The 23942-nt window shown below is 36.8% G+C and overlaps 1 protein-coding gene across 1 annotated transcript in view; it reads left to right on the top strand.

Annotated features, from left to right (window-relative positions):
* The window catches only part of LRP3 (LDL receptor related protein 3), a 197218-nt gene that overhangs the window by 126689 nt on the left and 46587 nt on the right, over positions 1 to 23942 (top strand). The window contains exons 4-5 of the mRNA XM_053695069.1: positions 8251 to 8459; positions 14845 to 15928. Coding sequence (XP_053551044.1) covers positions 8251 to 8459; positions 14845 to 15928 — 1293 coding nt within the window. The remainder of the gene's footprint in view (positions 1 to 8250; positions 8460 to 14844; positions 15929 to 23942) is intronic.

Genomic DNA, 23942 nt, shown 5'->3' with positions numbered 1-23942 from the left:
GCCTTTCCTCTCCTCTCTTATATTCTTTGTTTGCATTGTAACTCCATGCACAGCACAGCACCTTTGACCCAAACATAATTGGTTTACAATTAAACACTTAATATTAATGGGATATTTAGGTTCAATAAAGATTACAGTAGTGCCATTGGTACCCCTCTTTTTTGCTTATAAATGTCCATTAAAGTGTATGGAGATGTTTACACAGTTTACAACAGCAATGGGAAATAGGCCACAGAAAGGTACAAGAGTCTCTGTTGTTTCCTCTGGCTCTCCTATATTTAAATTATCCTATATTATCATCTACCACTCAAGATTTATGTTTGCAAACTCTACCTGTTCAATTGTATATTTCTTTCTAATGACACGGTGAGTCCACAGATCATTATCAATTTCTGTTGGGAATATCACTCCTGGCCAGCAGGAGGAGGCAAAGAGCACCACAGCAAAGCTATTAAATATCACTTCCCTTCCCACAACCCCCAGTCATTCTCTTTGCCTTGATGCATGGAGGAAGTAAAGTTGGTGGCTGAAGAAATATCACTACAATCAAGATATTATTATTTTAGGACCAAGTAGGTTTACTCTGCTCTCTCCCTTGTTTCAGGGATTGGGTCTAGCAGTACTCCACATTAGTCTCTTCAGTAGGGCAGTGGTGGCTTTAGAGCAGTTGAGAACTTGTGAGGTGGGCCTCACTGCATTTTCTTAGCATGTTGCTGCCCTGGTATATGAAAGCCAAAATAGGTTTACTTTGTATTTTCTTTTATCACAGGTCCATGTAAGGAGCGGCTTCCTTCCATACCTCGTGCCATTTATCTTCCAATTTTGGGAGAATGTGCACTTTTAGGGTGAGCTGCAGCATGTTATGGGACAATTATATCCTTTGGAAGGATACTGACAGGCAGGGAAAAGAGCATGTTTGTGTGACTTAGAGACAGGGATTAATACTTGATGGGGCTAATTATATACCTAATTGTGAATGTGTTATGGGCTAAGCTAAGCAAGCTACTGGCGTTATACTCAGTATGATGGATCATACTTTAGTTGGGTTGTACTTTTCTCACAAGGGTGTGTTGTACTCGGCAGCCTAGTCTCCACAGTCTAAGCACTGTTCGTATGGAGATCCCTTTATTCTGAATATGCAGTTTCTATTGAGGTCTCGGCAGCAAGAATCATATTGCAAGATTCTCCTAGAGAAGATGTTATTTCTTAACTTCATGTTTAATCTATACATCGTTTAGAAAATTTTTGTATTTTCTGTGAACGGCTATATGATACTGTTTTTCCGTTTTGTTTTGTTTTGATCACTATCGCGGTTGGCTAGTGGCGGGAAGATTAATTCTGCTCCGTGTTTAATGGCGTACGTTTTGGGTGCATTAATTTTTGTCTGTCGTTGGGCCGTTTTTTCTACGCTGTTGTTCCCGGCTTGGTGCAGAGTGACTAGTACAGCTGCAGTTAAGTTTAATATTGCGATCCTGCAAGTTTTTTTCTTCACTGATTATTTCTCCTCTGTTTCGCAGTGGTACAATTAGGATGGCTGATATGCTATACGGTCAGCATACTGTGTCTTCTTTGTTTTCAGTTTAACTTTTTAGGGCAGAGTTGGCTTAATGGGTTTTCCTAGTTTAGTGCTAGGATTTTTCTCATGATTGAGTAGTGCCATCAGGTTATGCCTTTTTTTATTTTAGGAGCACTAGCTGTGTCCTTCTTAAAGTGCCAGTACATATTAGCATTATTTTCACATTTAATGTTGAAATGTTTATTAAAATATTTTTATTTAATTTATGTTTGGAAGTGCAAATTGCTTTTCTACACATCTCTGTGCTGCTTGCTTAAGCTTTAATTTTCTCATGGTGAGATAAGTTGTTGCCTACTGAAAACCATGTCTCTTAGGATGATGTTGTTCTGACAGTGTAACAGCTTTCTCCCCAAACGTCCCAGGCCTCATGTACGTCACACCCAGTGCTCTGCAGTTCCTCTAATCTCCTGGAGGAGTTATGTGCCTACAGAAATTGCAGCTCAGGTACCCTTTGCGGTATCTCCGGCCTTATCTGTTTTTCTTTAATTTTAGGAAAAAAGGGCAAGAGGACATTTTCTTTTTCAGATAGTACGGTTGCTGCTCCATGTTGTACTGATTAGGTTTCTCTCTCTCCTAAGTTTGATGAGGAGGACTCGCTGGTAGTTTCTGAGGGTGAAATCTCAGAATTGGACAGTATAATCCCTTCATCTGACGTTGAAGTGGTTCCTTCAGATGTATGCTTGCACGCCTCGTGTACTGTTAAAGGAGGTTTTGGCTACTTGGACATTGTCGTTGTCAACTTTGAAGGTTTGTGATGTTCCTTCCTAAGAGGAAGTGTTTTTAGACGTGCTTTGGATTTTTTTCTCAGGATTAGGAGAAGCTAGGGATACCTCTCCCGGTTTCCCGTCCCTCAAGGGATTTTCCTGTAGCTGTCCCCATTGAATGCACAGTGCCTTAAGTAGAAGGGTATTTTTCTACCATGGCTCTGAGAACTTCGATCCTTGTGGTGCCCCTTTTCGGATCCCGGGATGTGAAGCTGGAGGTTTAATTGTTCATTTAGAACAATGTCTTGTCTTATTAGACTTGCTGTGCTAGTTGCTGGAATCTTGTTCAGACAAGAAGCCTACCTGTAGCGTAGCTTTGCAGTACAGTTTGAGCTTTATAGTTCTGTGTTGCAGGTTAAATATTTTATATTTCCTCCAATCCATGCTTCTGGCGTTTTTTTTCAGGGATGAGACCTTGTTTGGACAGAATTATCTCCTGACGTGTCGGGTTGGTATTCCTACTAGTCGAGGAGTAAGACTAAAGGAAGGGTTTTCCCTTTCTATTTCAGCAAGGTCAGTCTTTTTTCTCGGAGTCCTATCTTGGATCCCCTGGCAGATTTCTCATTCTAGAGTATCTGCAGTCCAGGTATGATGAGAGTTTTTCCTTGAGTTGTGTTCAGGTCCTTCCTCTCTAGAGTTGATAGTTCCCGTCCCAGTCTGGGAACGGAATCTAGGTATTTTCCTCAGGTTTTGTCCTCCAAAGTAGTATCCATTCTTCTTTGGGTCAAGGGGACCTGTTCAGCATGAACATAGAACTGAAGGATCTGTTTTTATTGTTCCCATTATCGGGATTTTCGCAAGTTTCTGAGTCTTGTCATCCTAGAAAGGCCTTATGGTCATGAGGTACTTCAGGGGTGCTCTTCTTCAGGTGTCATCCTTATTCAAGCACTCTATCTATATTTCAAGAGATCTTGTCCATTCTTCTTACTCATTGATGTGAGTTGAATCTGGATTCAAGGGTGATTTAATTGAGACTTTTAATATCTTCTATATCATAGGAGACGATTCTATCAGATGTCTGATAATCAAGGATTATCCCTTTTCTTTCCTTTCTCTGCAGGGATATGTGGCTTATCCGCCGATGTCGGAGCAGAAGATTATGGGTTTGAACCAGAAAGCTCTTGCTTTCTGATCTGACGCGTCCTTCTGGTGTCAGCTAGCTTTCTAAAGCGGAAGTTTAATGTCCTCTATCCAGCCAACAACGAGCTCTTGTGGTCCGGTTTTTCAGAAGGTTAAGAGTTTGGATCCAGTTGCAGTTGTTTTTATTTTCACTTTTCAGTGTCTACATGTATGAAGGGAAGGTCTGATGGTTCTCTTGGACATCATTCCCTTTGCTATTTTTCATAGGACAAGAGTCTCTATCCGTAGTGTTTTCTCAGGAGTAGTTGTCTCAGGGCGCGTGCTTCTAGAGACATTCCTGGGTGTTGTGACCACGGATGCCATCCTGCTGGGCTGGGAATCAGTTTGAGTCTTTTATTTCAGAGCAGGGATTATGGACTCAGAAGTGTCCGCTCTCCTCTCTAACATCTTGGAGTGGGGTACGATTTATGATGCTCTTATAATTGGCCTCAGTTGTCCTTAACTGGGTCCCAGTCAGACATTATCACCTCAATGGTTTCATTAACCACCAGGGAGGAACTCTGGTTCCTTTGCCATGTAGGAGGTGACTTGGATTGTTCAGTGGGCGGAAGCTCATAATTGTTGTTGATCTGTAGTCCAATTCCCAGGATGGACTACTGGGAAACGAATTGCCTGAGAAGATGACCTTTTATCTGGGGGAGTGGGAACTCCTTCAGGAGGTGTTTTCCAACTTAAGCCTCAAATGGGGGTTGCGGAGTTGTTTTTGACAACGTTTAAGCTGATTTCCAAGTTATCTGGGTTCTAGGTCAAGGGATCCACAGGCAGTTCTGGTAGATGATCTGGCTGTTCCTTGGGAATTCAGGTTGGCTTCTTGTTTCATCCTTTTCCTCTCCTTCTACGAGTCATTATTCGTATCTCAGGAGAGAGCGGCGATTATTCTATTAACTCCTGCATGGCCTCTCAGGATTTCTTCCACATTGGCGACGGCCTCTGAGGAAATATTTTCTGATTCAGGGTCCCTTCTTTCATCGATTTTTTTCTTTTTCTGAAGCTGACTACTTGGAGATTGAACACTTAGTTTTGTCTAAGCGGATGGTCATTGAGTCCTTGATGCAGGCTTGCAAGCCTGCTTCAAGAAAGAACTACCATAAGATATGGCATACCTTTCCTTACTGGTGTGAATAAAAAGGCTTCTCTTGGGGTAGTCAGGATTTTTAGCATTTTTCTTTTCTTCAGGAAGGTCTGGAGAAAGGGTTTATCAGTCAGTTCTCTAAGGGACCTGCATTGTCTTTTTGCTACATAAGTGTTTGGCGGACGTGCAGGTTGTGCATTCCTTTTGTCAGGCTTTGGTCAGTTTCAGGCCTGTGTTTAGATCAGTGGTTTCCCCTTGCAACCTTTATCTTGTTCTTAGAGTTTTTCAACAGGCTTCGTTTAAGCCTATACATTCCATAGATGTTAAAAGGTTATCTTGGAAAGCTTTGGTTCTTGTTGCTATTCTTCTGTTCGGAGAGTGTTGGAACTCTCTGCGCTGCAGTATGATTCCCCTTATCTTATCTTTTATTCTGATAAGGTGGTTCTTCGTACTAAGCTAGGTTTCCTTCCTAAGAAATCCTTCGCCTAAGGAGCGTTTTGTTGCACAACCTAGATGTCTACTTGCAAGCGACTAAGGAATTTCGCCAGTCTTCTGTTTTGTTTGTTTCTCTGGGAACCGCAAGGGTCAGAGAGCTACGGCTTTGTTTCTTTCTCTTTGGCTGGAGAGTATTATTCGTTTGGCTTATGAGTCTGCTGGACAGCATTCCATGGAGGCTGTTTCTTCTTCCACGGTTTTCAAAAATTAATCTTCTGTAGAACAGATTTGCAAGGCTGCAACTTGGTCTTCTCTACATTCTTTTTCTTAATTTTACAAATTTGATACTTTTGCCTCGGCTGAGGTTTCTTTTGGGAGAAAGGTTCTTCAAGCAGTGGTGCCTTCTGTTTAGGTAACCTGTCTTGTCCCTCCCTTATCTATGTCCTCTAGCTTGGGTATTGATTCTCAACAGTAATTGATGATGATCCGTGGACTCACCGTGTCATTAGAAAGAAAACAAAATTTATGCTTACTGGATAAATTTATTTATTTCTTGACACGGTGAGTCCACGGCCCTCCCTGTTTTCAGACAGTTATTTTCTATGACCTTCAGGCACCAATGCATCTTTTGTTATTTCTCTCCTTTTCCTTCGGTCGAATGACTGAGGGTTGTGGGAAGGAAAGTGATTTTTAGCAGCTTTGCTGTGGTGCTCTTTGCCTCCTCCTGCTGGCCAGGAGTGATATTCCAAACAGTAATTGATGATGATCCGTGGACTCACTGTTTCAAGAAATAAATACATTTATCAGGTAAGCATACATTTTGTTTTTTCTTTCTTTTGAAAAGGGGCAAATCATTCTTGTAAATTAGAAATGTTTTATCCTAACAGAGTCTGGAGATAAGAGAGTGGATGAGAATCTTTTCAGTGCATTTGCTAGAGAACAGATTGCTGTTAGCACCAGTGGTCTGTAAATCTGTTTATCCTTCTGTCTTTCCAATGATTAAATTCTGATATCCAGTCTTCCTTTCACTGCTTCACTTAGGTCATTTGTTTTCCCAACAGCCTGTTAAAAATATCCTATTTTAGTTTGAGATATTCTGAATTGTTTAGTAGTTTAGACTTTAGAGCACTTGCTGTGTTCCTTCAAGAGGCGGTTGACTTGGGATGAATAAAGTCCACTAGGAGAGCAAATATTACATAAATATCTGATTTTTCATCATAAGACTTTTAACATTCTTTTAATTCCAATGTCAGTAATTGTATATGAAAAGTAATATTTTTTTTTCTAAAATCCAGGGATGTGAAGCAGCCAACAACCCATTGTACAAACTAGAACTTTGTTAAAATATCTTATTTAATTGTTATCTGTTGATCAGTGATAAAGGATACAACAACCCACAACAATCATTTTGTATGTAAAATGGACCCTATTTATCTTCATGATGAGTTTTTTTTTAGCCTGACTCTAGCTGTTAATAGAATTGTTTAATGACTCCATCTCTAACTATTTTTGAATCAAAGTAACTTAAAAAGGAGAATGAAGTGCCGATGACTGGAACTTGTTTCTTGGCCTATGTTAATATGCGGCACCTGTACACATGATCTGTACAGCTGTTTTTGGTATAAAGAATGTCTTCTTGGTATGTTCTTCTGCTACTACTTTATTCCTATAATAAAGCTCTTTGGGGAAATTAATAATAATAATAATAATAAAAAATAAATAAATAAATAAATAAAGGTCTTATTCTTCAATCTTATGTAAGCACAGTTTAGTCTAATTGCGTACCTTCTTTTATATGCCCATATCCTGATACTTTTCTGTGGACTATATTTTCATATGTACATCTGTATCTGCTTTATGTCCTAATTTTGTTGTAAATTGTTACATATAGATAACAACAATTATTGTTCTTAAAAAAAAAGAAACAAACCAAACCCCCCCTCTCTCCCTCTGTGTCTTTCTGTCACAGACTAATAGACTATTTTTTATTTTTGGTTGTCCACTTTTGTGGTGCTTGAAACATTGTTTTCAATGTAAAGCTTATTTTTTGTTATAAAATTCAATTATTCTGAGATTGCTGATTATAAATAAGTGACTTATCTGAGCTAACATTAACAAGACAATAAATACCGGTTAGCCCCTGAACATGCAAAGAATATAAGAGTAAGATTGTTTTAAAATCAGTAGTTTGCAGATTCTAAAATGAGAATATTTCTGGCATATTATTATAAATTTTTTCTTTCTTTTTTTTGTTTCGTTGTTAGTTCCATTTTCATCGTAGCCACTAATGTTCAGTGATAAGTATTTGCTTAAACCTTGCTTATTGGTTTATTATTATTATTATTATTATTATTATTATTATTATTATTATTATTTTTATTTTTTGTTTTTCACAATATTGTTATTTTCAATGCTAACAATTTTTCCTGTATGTATAGACTATAGTAGCTATTAAATTTTTAACACTACCTGTATGTTTTTTACTAATGAGCTGGTACTTCACTTCTATTATGCACAATACGGTACTACACCTGCACACATATATATAGGTACAGATATCTATCCCTGATGTAGCATGAGTAATCCCATGTGAAATGCGTAAGAGTTATAGGGCACAGCTGGTAACTTCTATGTTTTCTGTATAGATTGTCACCTCATTAAAGCGCCATTAAATACTGTAGATTTGCATAATAATAAGACAATGCAATAGCACTTACTCTGAATTTTAAATGAGCAGTAGATTTTTTTTTCAAATTTCAACATTTTCTTCAATTTACTGGCCCTCTATATCATGTGACAGCCATCAGCCAATCACAAACTTATATATGTACACACTGTGAACTCGTGCATATGCTTAGTAGTAGCTGATGCCTTAGAAAGTGTGTATCTAAAAATATTGTGCACAATCTTATATTAAAACTGGATGCTCTGTATGAATTATAAAAGTTTAATTTTGAGTTTACTGTCGCTTTAATAGAGAAGACACCCTGATTCAAGCAAGAGCTGTTCCTTGTTTCCTGTCCGACTGCTTATATTTCTTGATAAAATGTATTAAAAACGGGCTTGACAAATGTTTGAGTCTATCAGAATATATGGAAGTAGTTTATGAGCCGGAGATGTTTAATGTAAATTCATAGCTTTAGAATTAACCCAAAAAGCTAGGAATGTGAAACAAATGGTTTACTTATACATCGTAAAATGTAGTCGGCTTCTCATATTCATGTTTTTTGTTTTTGTCCTGATTTTATTTATTTTTTTACCAGTTTTAAGAGCTTTGACATAGAAGACTCTCCAAAATGCGCCATCGACTGGCTTGTGATTCGACCGTCTTCTAAAAGAGAAGAATATAAAGTGTGTGGCTCCTCCATTCCACCGGCCTTCACGTCCTCACGGGATCATGTCTGGATTTTTTTTCATTCTGACTCATTGAGTTCAGGACAGTCTCAGGGATTTCGCCTGTCCTATATTAGAGGTATGGAAGAAAAAAACATCTTTCTCTTATTACGGAATTGTATCTTATTTAAAGGTAAACGTCAAAGCAATTTATAGGATCAAAGACATCACAGATATACTGCAGGAAGATTCTGTTAGTCCAATCTATATATATTTTTTGTAACTAAAGTGATAGATCAGGGTTAGATAGTAGATGTATTTCATTATTCTTTACTGCAAACAATGACAAAGCCTGTGCTCCTTTGGACAAGACTCAAGAATAGTCAAAGGGACAATATACTATTATTGATGTGTAATATAAAATGTTTAATTTTGCATAGTAAAACAACTTTGCAATAAATTATCATTATTTTTTTGCTCCTCTTTCCAGAAATGTAACTCTAAAAATAAATAGTTTAGCATTTCTGAGGACTTGAAGTGCAGATGGCAGGCATCAAAAGCCTAACACTGGCAAATATCTGTCTATGATTAGATAACAAACATGCAAAAAAATGTTTTACTAACTAAATGACAGTGGCTTACTGTATCTACTCCACTAACACGTCTGAATTGTCATTGGCTTTTGAAAAACAACTGCAACAAACAAGGTGCCAATGTATTCACATTTACAACTAGTATGGTTATTTATTGCAAGACAGCAGAAATATTTTGTAATTACAAGGTTAACTGTCCATTTAAATTGTTAAAATGTTGGCCTGAAGAACATGAAACCCTTTGGGATTGCAACAATTATAAAATGTTTAATTGTTCATATTCATTATAACATAACTTTGCTAAATACTTTATGGGGCCATTATAGTCACTGAGTTGTGCGACTTAAGGTCCTCAAAAGTACTTTCACTATCTGTTTAACCCCTTTGCGGAGGTTAAACACATAGCTTTGCTGCGTCACTAATGCTAAAACGACATGCTCTAATGAATTAGGGCATTTTATTTTATCACTGTAATGGCCCTTTTAATTTTTTATTTTGTTTCCCTTTCTGTAATTTAACTTTGAAAATTGTGAGTTTTCCAGTTTTGATAATTGAAAGAGCACAGAGCAGAATTCACCTGCTGTATATCTATTATTGAATTGGCCTCAGCTGAAGTGATAAGGAACTGCAATGCATTGCAAGATTTGCTCATAAAAATGATACGGACAAGCCTTGTCCCTTTAAGTACTGGTTATAAAAAACCTAGAAGGTTTAGATTAAATCATGGTACAAAAAAATAAATAACTGGTGTGTATGCTGATATATGGTACAGACTAAACCTAAAACCCTAGAAGGGAATATAAGAATCAGAGCTACCAAAAAATAGGCAGTGCATGTAAATGCTTAAGTACCATATCTAAATTTATTTACAGAACAGATAAAATATACAACCATAAAATCTAGACTACAAAATACAAAAGCACAAAATGTCCCAAAATAAAATATAGCGCCGTCACTTCAACTATGTTGTATAAATATAATGTAACAATTGTACAGTTCTCAGATGGCTATATCCACAGAGACAGAGACGATTACATTCAGTGTCCCTATAGACCTTGAAATAAGTCCACTCAGAGAACCTGTAAAAAACACACAGCCAAAAATAGTGCAATACAGTACAGTACAATCAAAGACCCTAATAGGTTATTGCCCACCAGATAGAAATACCCAATAGTCAACACATTTCTACCGAAGTTTGGTCTTTCCCTACGTTTATTAATAAAAAAACTGCGCCAAAAAAACAAACTCTATACTGAGATACTTCCGGTTCTAGAAAAACTTGTTAAATCACTTCCGGTAGGTTAATTCTGGTTTCCAGACTTTCTTGCACTAACAACTATGGGAGTTGTAGTCTTAAAAGATGCTCTTACGGCAACAAGGTAAATAAGAAAAAAGATGTGCCCAATATTATAGAGTTTTTGTATAATTGGTTACAACATTAAAGGGATAGTCTACACCAGAATTGTTATTGTTTAAAAAGATAGATAACGCCTTTACTACCCATTCCCCAGCTTTGCACAACCAACATTGTAATATTAATATACTTTATAACATTTAAACCTCTAAATTTCTGCTTGTTTCTAAGCCACTACAGTCAGCCTCTTATCACATGCTTTTTAATTTGCTTTTCCCAACAGGAGACTGCTAGTTTATGTGGGCCATATAGATAACATTGTGCTCTCGCCCGTGGATTGTGAATGACACTGCAGTAGTTGGCTAAAATGCAAGTCAATAAATAATAAATAAATAGTCATGTGATAAGGGGGCTGTCAGAAGAGGCTTAAATACAAGGTAATCACAGAGGTAAAATTTTTATTAACATAACTATGTTGGCTGTGCAAAATGGGTAATAAAGGGATTATCTATCTTTTTAAACAATAAAGATTATAAGGTGGACTATCCCTTTTAAGTAGGTATATTACCAACGTATATTCCTAATAAAGGGTATCATCATAAAAGATCTTACAAAATTATTGCAAGAATTCTTTTGGAAGTATAATAATTTCTTTCAAAAGAATCTAGAAAGGACAATTATCTGGTGATTACATTTACTTCACAATCAATACAATTATTTTTTAAAGATCAATACAATTAACATAATTATTCTACAAAAACATTTTGTACAAGAATCTTTATATAGAACACCATATTGTATAAAATGTTTCAAGTAGGTAAAACGTTTTAAAATAAAAACGATGATAGAATCAGATTATAAAAAACAGATAATAAAAATCAATGAGGGCCGCAAGATAAATAGATAGATATAAATGATACAATCATAAGACACCCTAGTGACAATCATTTATACAATACTTCATCATTAAGACGCCTATCACACTATCAAGTTTCCTCCGCTCCAATCTTTATTCACTTTTTATAGTATTTCAGGGTATTTGTGCTTCACTTATGCACTTCTTTAAAATTTTGTTAAATAGGGATATCATCCTTATGCCACTTAATTTGTAAGAGATGTTCCCTTATTTTGTCTTGCAGAGTACGGGAAGTCTACCCTACATACTGCAGACCACACCCACATTTGATATATTACACCTGAATCCTGACACCTTATCAAATCATGAATTCTAAATTCTTCTTTATTCCAATTAGAAGTAACTTATGGTATGGGGGGGAAAAAACTATTTTTATGACCATTAATATCAATATCTAACAAATTGTTAATGTTTGTTTTTTAATTCACTGGGTGCCAAAATAATTTTCAGATTTCTAGTTTTTGAAAAATTAAATTCAGGTTTCTCTGCCAAATATATTACCTAATATGGTGCCATCTTTCAAGAAATGACAATGTTTGGTAAAATATTTTCTGGATTAAATAGTTGTTGGCATTATTATGTAACAAATGGACCTTTTACAGAAACGTCTTTTACCTTTTTCTTTTTTTGATCTTATAGTTAAAGTGAAAGTCAATCCTAGCTTTGTACAAACGCTAGGATTGACTATTGAAACAAATAAAGGAGACTTTCATTTATGAAGTATAATATACGCTACGGCAGCCCACGGCTAAAAATTTTTTTGCTAAGAGGTGACGTTTTCACCTCTTAGCCAATAGCCGTGCAGTAAATTTTGTTAGCTGTGGGCTGCTGTTGCAGCTAAAAACGCTGCTTGAAACAAATAAAGGAGCATTTGTCCTTTCAATATATTTGTATTCCATAGACTAAGATGACAACTCTCAAAATGTATATAATTATTGCAGTCTACCTTTTTTATAAAAGGTTTTGGACTTTCTTACCTTCTTGGACGTGTAGGGAAATATCTAAAAAAAATTATATTAGTTTTGCTATACTCAGACGTAAATTGTAATTTCGCAATATTCTTATTCATTACCTCTAAAATGAACAGTAGAGACTCTTCTGTACCTCTCCAAATCATAAAAATGCCATCTATCTATAGGTTAAATCATGCTCGCAGTGGGAGGCGTGACAGAGATAATACAATCTAAATTTTCCATTGTTCTCTCTATGTATTATTGTTTGAGTGAACAGTGAGAAATAAGATTTTGTGTAAATAATTAGACAGATAAGCTAATTAGGTCTGCTCACAATGCAAGCTCAACCCATTTCATTAGGGTGAAGTTTCATTTATCAATGACAGCTATTTCATATACAAGAACATACATAAAGGAGATATGTCCCATACATTTTAAACTCTGCAGCTGGTATGGCAAGTCATTAGAATCATATTAAGGGGAAACCAATTTTACAGTAGACTGTCCCTTTAATACTTGGCTTTGTTGAAAAATAATTGCAGCAAAAATAGTCTAATGTAAACATTTTTATACTCAACTTGTATTTTAATTTATTGCAAGACTGTACAAAAGTTTTATAATGGCAAGGTGTTTGATGTTTATCCTTAACGTAAAATAGAGTATTTTAAGAGATGAGGTAATAGTGGTGTGCATCGGGGGCTGGTTATGTGGCCTATTTTTATTAATTGTTTAATTGGTGATACTGGTAATATAATTCAAGGGAAAGTGTCTTTGTAGTAGAAGGGTGTACTGGCAGCAGAAAAGGTATGTTTCTTATTTCCCTGATGGCTACTAAAAGATAATATGACCTTAACCTTTTGATGCCAGGGTTAATTTGTCTACATCGGAACAACGTGCACGCGATTGTGAGATTTCAATGATGGGATCGGGTCAGGGGGCGTCCCTATGACGCTAGGCACGCCCACCAGACCGTGATCACATCCTGGGAGCGCTATTGGCTTCAGTACAGCCAAACGGCTATAACTTTCTTTTCCGTCCTAACGATGCTAAAGCCCAGCGCGGTTAGGGTGGAATAGAACGTCAGAACGGTGTTAAAAGGTTAAAGGACCAGTAAACACAGTAGATTTGCATAATCAACAAATGCATGGATAACAAGACAATGCAATAGCACTTAGTAGTAGATTTTTTACTGAAAAAATTCAAAATTATGTCTATTTCCACTCCTCCTGTATCATGTGATAGCCATCAGCCAATCACAAATGCCTATATGTATATTCTATGAATTCTTGCACATGCTCAGTAGAAGCTGGGGACTCCAATAGTATAAATATAAAAAGACTGTGCACATTTTGTTAATGGAAGAAAATTGGAAAGTTGTTTAAAATTGCCTGCTCTATCTGAAACATTAAAGTTTAATTTTGACCTGAGTGTCCCTTTAAAGGGATATGAAACCCAAATATTTTCTTTTGTGATTCAGACAGTGCATACAATTTTAATTTTTTTTTCCAGTTTACTTCTATTATCAAATTTGCTTAGTTCCCTTGGAAATAGTGCTGCCATCTAGTGCTCTTGCAAATGGATAAACTTTCTTGCAAAACCGCTGCCATATAGTGCTCGCCCCTGAGTTTACATCCCTGATTTTCAAAAAAAGATACTAAGAGAACGAAGGAACAAAGTAAATTAGAAAGTTGATTAAAATTGCATGGTCTATCTGAATCAGGAAAGAAAAAGTTTGGGTTTCGTGCCCATTTTAATATGTATTGCTAAGAGGAGAAGGAAGTGGGTTTATATATAGAAGGGATTTAATAAAGCTTATGGGTTTTTTTCGTTTTGTTTTTTTTGCACAACGAGCTACAGCAGAATAAAATGATATATTCTCTGTTTAGTGGGTGGGAAGTTCAGATGTTATTTGTGAAAAGTTCTTCTTTATACAAAGGGAGGTTTACATTACATTATAAAAAGCACACACACATATATTTAGATATGCATATATACAATATAGCCCAATGCAGTCAAACATCTTGTCATATACCTTTAAAAAAGAATATTTATAGGAATGGTTTTTATCAGACAGTGTATCTGTAATTTGGAATTAATTTGTTTTATGCAACTTTTTTAATGCACTATCCTTTACGCGAAGGTTTCAGTCACGTTAACCAGACGCGCATAAAATGTTAATGAGCTCATGTTCGCTTTTACTTTCAACTTGTAATACGCTCACTATTTCTGATGCATGCAAAAACCTGATATCGCTTGCGCACAACAGTTAGGGCGCCACCTGTAATCTAGCCCATAATCATTTTGTTAAAAGTGAATTTATTAATATGTATTTATTTTAGCCAGTTTCATATTAGTGTCAGTGCTAGAGATTCTCACTTTTGAGACAACATAGGGGAATAGTTTAATACAAGAGATCGCTGACATTAAAGTTAGAATGACTCTTAAGCTTCACTAAATTTTGTCAGCTTCTCTTGTAGATGGGATTTCACTCCATTATCAATTGGGTTATTCTGCACTGGTAATTTACCTATTAATCAGATTCTTGGTATATGCTATTATCCCCTAATGCCACTGTATTCTAGTGTAAGTGGTGTAAAGAAATTATCTGCTGCCCAGTCCCTTAGCAGTAGAAATGAATATTTGTGTTGTATGCATTTAGTAAATGTATCTTACTGAACTTTGAAAAACTTTCTTTTTTTTCTAAATAGGAAAAATGGGTCTGACTTCATGTCTGGCAGATGAATTCCTGTGTGGTAATGGCAAATGCATTCCCAGTACCTGGAAATGCAACTCTATGGATGAATGTGGGGACAACTCAGATGAGAATTGCACAGACCCCTCCATGGAGACACACACAAGTCTATGTCCTCCTGGCACATTCCCATGTAGTATGGTTGAGTCTACTCAGTGCATGTCCAATGAACTGCGCTGTAACTCTGTGAAAGACTGCAGTGATGGCTCAGATGAAGAGAACTGTCCCGATCTCTCATGTGGCAAAAAGCTGGGCAATTTTTATGGTTCCTTTGCATCACCAGATTTTTTTAGAGCTGACCACAGCCAATCAGAACTCCAGTGTACTTGGTATGTCGACACTGAAGATAATCGGCACGTCATCTTGCAGATGGATTTAATGCTGGGATACAATGACTATGTGCAAGTGTTTGATGGCATTGGTGAGAATAGTGACAGACTCATGCAAACATTATCATATCGCAACAACCGGCACACTGTTAACGTAGAGTCTGCAAATGGCCAGCTCACTCTAACTTACCATGCATGGTCCAAGAGTATAGGACATGGTTTTAACGCAACTTACAAGGTCAAAGGTTACTGTCTTCCATCAGAGCATCCTTGTGGAAGTGGAGATGTTTGTTTCTCTGAAAGTCAGCAGTGTGACGGCTGGTGGCACTGCCCAAATGGGAAAGATGAAGAGAATTGTTCATCTTGCCAAAGCAACAACTACCCTTGTGAAAGTGGAAGTGGCCTATGCTATTCTTTGCTTGATCGGTGTAACAATCAGAAGAACTGCCCAGATGGCTCAGATGAAAAGAACTGTTTCACATGCCAGCCGGGGAATTTTCACTGTGGCACAAACTTGTGCATTTTCGAGACCTGGCGTTGTGATGGGCAGGAAGATTGTCAGGATGGAAGCGATGAGCAGAATTGTTTGGTTATTGTGCCTAGGAAGGTGATCACCGCAGCACTTATTGGCAGCCTTGTATGTGGATTGCTTCTGGTTATAGCCATGGGCTGTGCATTTAAGCTGTATTCTCTTAGGAGCAGGGAGTATAGGTAAGAAAATATTATATTTTGTTTCTACTGCAATAGTATTTATAGGTAATGCAGCATAAAATATTGTTGTATGATTTTTTTTACAGACTATAAAACGTATTATATGTATATAAAAAAATGACTACTACTTTATAGAATCTAAAAAAATGGTCCAGGCACAATCAGTGGAGTGCAGTTGGATTTCTATGTAATCACTAAGCACATTTTAAAATACTTTATATAACTAACATTTGCTCAAAGTGAACCCTGTTTACAAGGCTTGAAAACCTTTTTTGTAATATGGTTTTAAGGCAAATATCTAGTTCTCCTGCTTTAACCTAATGAAAGTTCTTGTAGATACATGATAGCATGAAAAAAATATATAAATGGACCGTCCTACAGTGTGACTGGCAGACTGCATTGAGACTGACAAAACATTGGTTATAGAAGGGTATATGTGAAGTGGAAGGATAGCAGAGAGAATGAAGTAAGGATCATATAGTAAGTGCGGGAGGCTCTATGTAGAAATGTTGTAGAAATTGGTTTTTCTGGTGTTACTGCCTAACAAAATATAATATAATAAACATTTGCAAGGTAAATAGGATAGTTAACTTGTTTCACCTTAGTTAAATTTCATAAACCTGAAGTGAACTAGTTCATAAACTGGGTGAACTGGTGTTATTTATGACATTGTTTAGTTACTTTGACATTGATAAACGTATATATTATTAAGGGGACAGTAAAGTCCAAATTACATTTTTATAATTCAGATAGAACGTGCAATTTGAAACAACATTCCAATTTACGTCTATTAAATTTGCTTTGTCCTCTTGGTATTCTTTGTTGAAAATCATACCTTGGTAGGCTCAGAAGCAGTAATACACTACTTGGAGCTAGCTGCTGATAGGTGGCTGCACATATATGCCTCTTATCATTGGCTCACCAGGTGTGTTCACCTATCTCCCAGTAGTGCATTGCTGCTCCTTCAACAAAGGACAACAGGAGAATGAAATACAATGATAATAGAACTAAATTGGAAAATTGTTTAAAATTGTATGCTCTATCTGAACCATGAAAGAAAATGTTGGGGCTCGTGTACCTTTAAGCAATATTTACATAATATAGCTCACTAGGATCCAGGTGTAACCATTACTGCAACATTTTGGATGTTACTGATTATAATGATTTGAAAATGAAAGTAAGTAATTAGTAATCACTGTGCTCAACAGCCTGAAGAAATCATCTCTTGATTATTGTGGGTTGTTAAAGATTTATGTTATTGCTAAAGGTTCTTATACTTCTTTCCGATCTTGAGTGAAAGGAATATTAAAGCCGAATCTGTTACAACTATTCCTATTATTTTTTTTTTTTTTTTTTTTTAATTTTTAAAGGTTTTTATTTGAAAAGTTGCATATACATCAAGAACCCAACATCTCATCAGGTATAGACATATACATGAAAAATATCTCTTTTATATCTAAAAGTCCATCTTTCAAAAGTCTCTGTAGCTGATTCGGGTATGTCAAAACAATTTGAACAAAACATACAAACATTTTCTCTTAATTCGGGCATATAGTTTAGAAATAGTTCAGTTTTGCATCAGCGTCCTTGCTATCTGCCCTCGAAATCAAAGCTTGAATATATCTATGTATAATTTCCATGTACTTATCAAATCTAATTAGCAGTTATGCTAAATCTCTATCGTGACAAGAATATTTAAATATAAAGGAAAAAAAAAAAAAAAAAAAAAAAAAGAAAAACAAGAAGCAAATACAAAAAATCAACAAACAACATAGACCATTAACTCGTATGATCAACAATTACAATACTTTCTAATATATGTTTCATCTATGCCCAGGGCAGCTCGGAGGCTCGTGTCTTATGACTCTTCTCTATTTAGATTAATAGCTTGTACAGCTAACCGCTAGTTATTAATCACCCAATGATCACATGTACTATCTGCTGCTTGTTAAGGTATTTCAGCAAATTTGTATTGTTCCCATAAGAAAACAACATCATGATATATATTTAATCTATTATGAGAGAAATAAAAGAACCGTTCCATTTTAATTATAAATTCCACTTGTTTTTTCCAATTATCAAGAGAGGGGATTTGCGGGGATTTCCATAGTCTTGGAATCAATCTTTTGGCTGCATTAATCATAATCTGAATTAGAATACGTCGTAATTTACAAGGGACATTGGAAAGATCATTAAAAATTGCCAGATTTGGAGAGAACTCTAGTCTAAGGCCCGTAGCCTTCTCCATTTCTTTATAGATATCTCTCCAGAACTGACGTATGTGTATACAATCCCACCAGATATGACACATATTGCCCTCTGTCTCACAACCCCTCCAACACTTATTACTAGCAGACCTGAACATATGTTTCAGTCTGTTGGGTGTTAGATACCACCTCAGCAGCACCTTCAGGTTAGTTTCTAGACAGTGAGATGAGTGTGAAGATTTAGCCGTGAAGGAAAACCAACGTTTCCATTGCTGGGTGGAAATTTGCGTATTCATCTCTTTTTCCCATCTCTGTGTGTAAGTGGGTCTAGTCGGGAGGTGTATGTCTCTGATATGTTTGTAAATGGTGGAAACTATTCCTGTCAACACTGGGGACGTACCCAAACATAGTGACTCAAATGCAGTTGGAGCCTGCAGTAAGTCTGTCCTGTTTTTATGTGTTGATATGTAATATCTAATCTGGTGATAAGTATACCACGACTGGAAATAATTATAACCTTGCTCCAGTAGAACCTGTCTGCTGAGTAATTTTCCATCTTTTACTAGACTAGATATCGGAATTAAATTCTCCAAATTACTCGTTTCACTATAAGTCCATCTACCCCCAGGTCTGCTTTCTTCTAATTCTCTATTACATAGCAATGTAGTCAATGGTGCGTAAGGTGTGGATATCTTAGCGAATCTATTTCTATAGTATAGCCAAGTGGACCAGGTCTCATTACAAATGTTATAAGGTTTGCTTATATGCAGCAAAGTTGCTGAGATTGATGGCGCCCAGCATATTCCACTCATATGTGGTATATTTAACACTTGACTCTCTAACTGGACCAGTTTTTTGTGGGAGAACTTATTATGTCTACACCAGTCCACTACTCTACCCAGGGAGATGGCTACTTTATACCAGTGTAAATTAGGGACTCCTAGGCCGCCTCCCTCTCTGGGGGTATAGATGGTGCACTGTGGAAGTCTAGGTGGTCTTCTCTGCCAGATATACGAGTTTAATATTTTCTGTAAGGTATATATATCTTTAGTTACATTCCCTATAGGCAGTGCCTGAAGAAGATATAAAGCTTTTGGTAATAAAATCATTTTAGCTGCCGAGATTCTTCCCAGCCACGATATATTTTGCTTTGGTAACCATCTAGAGGTCAGAGATTGAAACTCTGTTATGAGTCTCCCATAATTTAACTTACGCAATTGACTTTCATCTGAAGTTAAATAGATGCCTAGATATTTTAATGATGCGGGATTAATTTTAAATGGGCAGATTAGTTTTATGTCTCTCAGCAAGTCCTCTGAAATATTAATCGGGTACACTTCAGATTTCGCTGAATTAATTAAAAAATTGGATACTTCCCTATATTTTAACAGTTCCTCTTGGGCTTCTTTTAAAGAAGCTTTTGGATTGGACAAGGTCATTAGCACATCGTCCGCAAACATAGCCAGTTTATAAGATGTGTTATTGATTTTTATGCCTACAATATCTGGATTATTACGAATACGACTCGCTAAGGGTTCCAGTGATAGCACAAAAAGCAGGGGGGACAGTGGGCACCCCTGTCTTGTCCCATTACGGATTTCAAAGGCGTCCGACAGCTGACCATTGACCCTTACCTGTGCTGATGGGCCTGAATACAGGGCTAGAATTTGGGAAATAAATTTAGAGGGGAAGCCAAATTTAATTAGAGTGGAGTGTAAAAAGGTCCAGTCCAGCCTGTCGAACGCCTTCTCTGCATCTGTGGAGAGGAGGACAGTTGGGGTTTTAGTAGTTTTAACATGGTCCATTAGGGTAACTACTTTGCCAACATTATCCCTAGCTTCTCTGCCTTTTACGAATCCTACCTGGTCCTCGTCCAATAATTTAGGTAATAAATCGTTCATTCTAGCCGCCAAAATCTTGGCATATATTTTCAAATCCACATTCAATAACGAAATAGGTCTAAAATTAGCTGGTGTTGTGGACGGTTTCCCAGGCTTAGGAATAACTGTTATATGGGCTTGGAGCATAGTATCTGGAAAACAGTCTTGGTCAGAGATAGAGTTGAATAAACGCTCCAAATGTGGACTCAATTGGGACCTAAAAGTTTTATAATATCGATCAGTAAAGCCATCTGGCCCCGGGGCCTTATTAGGCTTCAAATCCATTATTGCCTTTTGAATCTCCTCTACACTAATAGGCAATTCTAATGATTGTGCGTCCTCTTCTGATAATTTTGGAAGGATTATATCTTCCAGATATCGCGTGCACTTCTCGCTATGGGACAATGAAGGTCTATCTGTATGAATGTTATAGAGTTTATGGTAGTATTCCTGAAAATTCCTAGCTATAGATAAAGTATCCTTTATGTGAGATCCCGACTTTGCTAACAGGGAGTATATATAAGACTTATGTTGTTGTTTTTTAAGGGCTCTGGCTAAATATTTACCTGTCTTATTGCTCTCCCCATAAAACCTCTGTTGTAAGAATAACATCTTCCTTTGAGTTTCAATTTGTAGATGCTCATTCAGTATCTCTCTTTTCTGACTGAGTGACTGTATTACTCCTTCATCTTTGGGATTAAGTTTTGCTAAATAATCTAATTCTGCAATCTCACTTGCTAACGATAGGTATATTTCTCTGTTTGCCCTATTCTTACCTGCTTTGATTTTGATAAGTTCCCCTCTCATGTACGCCTTATGCGCTTCCCATATGATATTTAATTTAGTATCTGGGGTGGTATTAATTGAAAAATAGGTATTCATCTGCTTAGTGAGGTTTTCTACTGTTTGTGGATCTAACAACAATGAGTCGTCCAGTCTCCAGCCAAATGGGCGTAAGGGAGCAGACGGCCACTGTAAGGAGCATTCCACTAAAGAATGATCTGACCATGTAGTATGTTTTATTTCACAGTGTTTTATATATGAGAGGGCCAAATGATCAGTGAAAATGTAGTCTAGACGGGAGTATCTCTTATGTGGAAATTAAAAAAATGTGTAATCCCTTTTATTTGGATGTAGATATCGCCATGTATCGTGTAGCATTAGTGATTTAAGAGATTGCCAGATAGATCTAGAGACCTTTTGTGGTATAGAGCAAGTATCACTTGAGCTATCTACCGCTGGATGCAGTGGGATGTTCAAATCCCCTCCTATTATCAATGGGCCTTTAGAGATAGCCATAATTTTCTGCGTAATTTGTTTAATAAAGACGTCTTGACGTAGGTTAGGGACATATAAATTAACTAGGGTTATTGGCTTGCCATAAAGCAATCCAACTATACATAAAAATCTACCCTCAGTGTCTCTATCAGTGTGGAGCACCTTAAATGGGATGGAGCTATGAATAAGAATACTAACCCCATTTATTTTTTTATGTTGGTGTACACTATGATAATGTTGGGGAAACTGAGCAGAAAAATATCTCGGCGTGTTATTTTGTTTAAAATGGGTTTCCTGCAAGAAAAGAATCTTACCTCCCCTTTTGTGTAAATCTAGCAGAGCCATAGTTCTTTTATTAGGAATGTTGAATCCTTTAACATTTTGGGTGAGAATATGCAATAATTGAGCTTTACCTTGTGTAGCCATCAAATTGAGTCAAACGGCACTTCAGCTGTTAACAGATGTGTTTGTATAATTACAAGAGCCTCACGAGCAGACCCCAGGCACAGCATCAAGAAAACAATCAGAAAAAAGATAACATTAGAACAATTTTGTTTAAAACTCATTTAACTCCTACCGTATTGGCTTATCAAACAAATACGATCAAAATCAAAGAAAATTAAGGAAAAAAGGGGGGAAAGGTGCCATGTTAGGCCAAGCACTTGTAAAGTCATTAGTATTTTGGGGGTATACCGAATTGCGGTGTATACTAATTAAACATTCAAACTTCAGATCAGAGATAAAGTTATTCATCATCCCTATATCTAAGAGGTATACAAAAATAAGTACATATCTTGACTATTTCTAGAGCCTAATGGACAGTGAACATTATGAAGACTGCTATTATCTTGCTAAACATGATAATTTCTATATTAATTCTTACCATCTAAGAAGTATATTCTCAGAAAATTACGTAATGGATCGCAGACTCCCAGTGTTAGTCTCTCTAGTTGCCAATAATGTCCATTCATGCTTTATGTAACTTCTTGCCTTGGTGCACTAGTATTGTTGTGTGAGGGAGTGTTCACGTTTCCCTTCCGATGTGATATCTTCTGCCATTCCGTTCTTTGGGGGAGAGGAGTCTCCTTGTTGATTATCTTCCCTGGAGAGCTCCTCGGACCCTCGGACATCTTGATCGGGTCAAGCCTCAATTCTTTGCAAACTGATGTAATCTCTTCTGGTGATTGGCAAAAAACTCTTTTTCCTTTCCACTGGATCTGCAGACTAAACGGGTGACCCCACCTATAAGGTATGTTTTGCTGGCGAAGCTTGGTTGTGAGTGGCCACAGTTCTCTTCTTTTCTGCAGGGTCCTTGCTGATAGATCTTCGAACAACTGGAGGTTACTATCTCTAAATTTTACTGGGTGCTTCTGCCTTGCCTTTTTCATTAACATTTCCTTTATAGGATAGCTGGATATTTTGGTGATGACATCTCTTGGGGGTTGTCCCTCTGGTGGTTTAGAGCGCAAAGCTCTATGGATTCTATCTAAAGCGAATGTAGAATCATCCCCCTTCTCCGTCAGAAAGGCAAATAACTCTTGAACATAGGTCTCCAATTCTTGGGGGGCCACCTCTTCTGGTATGCCCCTAATCCTGATGTTTTGGCGGCGGCTCCTATTCTCTAAATCATCAAGTTTGTTTTCAAGTTGTAGAATAATTAAATCTTGTTGTGACATCTTTTCAGAGAATGTGTGTAAAGATTTTCCCTGTATATCTGAGTCACCTTCCAGCTTTTCCACTCTCTGGCCAATTTCCGCAAGATCTTTCTTTATATCTGCTATTTCCTCTCGGATACACTGCTTCACCTGTTGCACTAAAGATGTAAAATCTTTTTTAGAAGGTAGCGAGTCCAGTAATGCTTTTGGTATTGTGACTGGTTGACCAATACTTTCTGTGTCAGACTCTGAAGACGTGGAATCATTCCCCAGGCTAGGCTCTATATCAAGAGTATTCTGACTTTGTGGAGGATCAATGCTTTTGAAAAACTTGTTCACTGATGGAAGGACATTAGATTTTTTCTTCATAGACTTATCTCCTTTGGAGCCTTTTTTGGGGGACATGGTAATAGGATTTCTTCGTATATATAATTAGGGGGGTAATATTCTTTATCCTACTGTGTATGTAGCCTCAATAAACCTCCTATTTGCTCAGAGTTTTATGAATCGGCTTATGGTTTTAAAGAACAACAGTGCACTCTGTAAGCACTTAAAACCGAAAGGTTCATGTAATAGTGTCAGTAATATTTAGCAGCAAACCAGGTTGAGTTCAAATAAATCCCAAGTGGCTGGAAGCAAGTAATTCTGAATCGTTTTTAAAGATGTAGTTTGAGGGTCTCCATATAGACATTATATTTAGTATATAGGAAAGTCAGTATATTAAAAACTTTGTTGTGTTCTCTTGTGATTAACTTCCTTCTTTCTATATTATGGCAGGCATCCTGACAGAATCTTAAAACAAACGTAGTCTGTAAGGTTGTATGAGTCACATAGTAGGCCTCCGTAGCTCCGTGCTGCACTTCCTGAGTGACACACTATCTATTTATCAAAGCAATGTTAATATATTACATCCACCTCAGTTCATGCTTTTAAACTATATTTCACTTGTTTAAGTTAGCTTCATGGTACTTGCACACAGTTCCAATTCTTCCCT

The sequence above is a fragment of the Bombina bombina genome, chromosome 1 (genome assembly GCF_027579735.1).
Source record: "Bombina bombina isolate aBomBom1 chromosome 1, aBomBom1.pri, whole genome shotgun sequence".
Classification (NCBI taxonomy): Eukaryota; Metazoa; Chordata; class Amphibia; order Anura; family Bombinatoridae; genus Bombina; species Bombina bombina.
The sequence above is the reverse complement of the archived record's forward strand: the minus strand, read 5'-3'. Positions and strand labels throughout refer to the sequence as shown.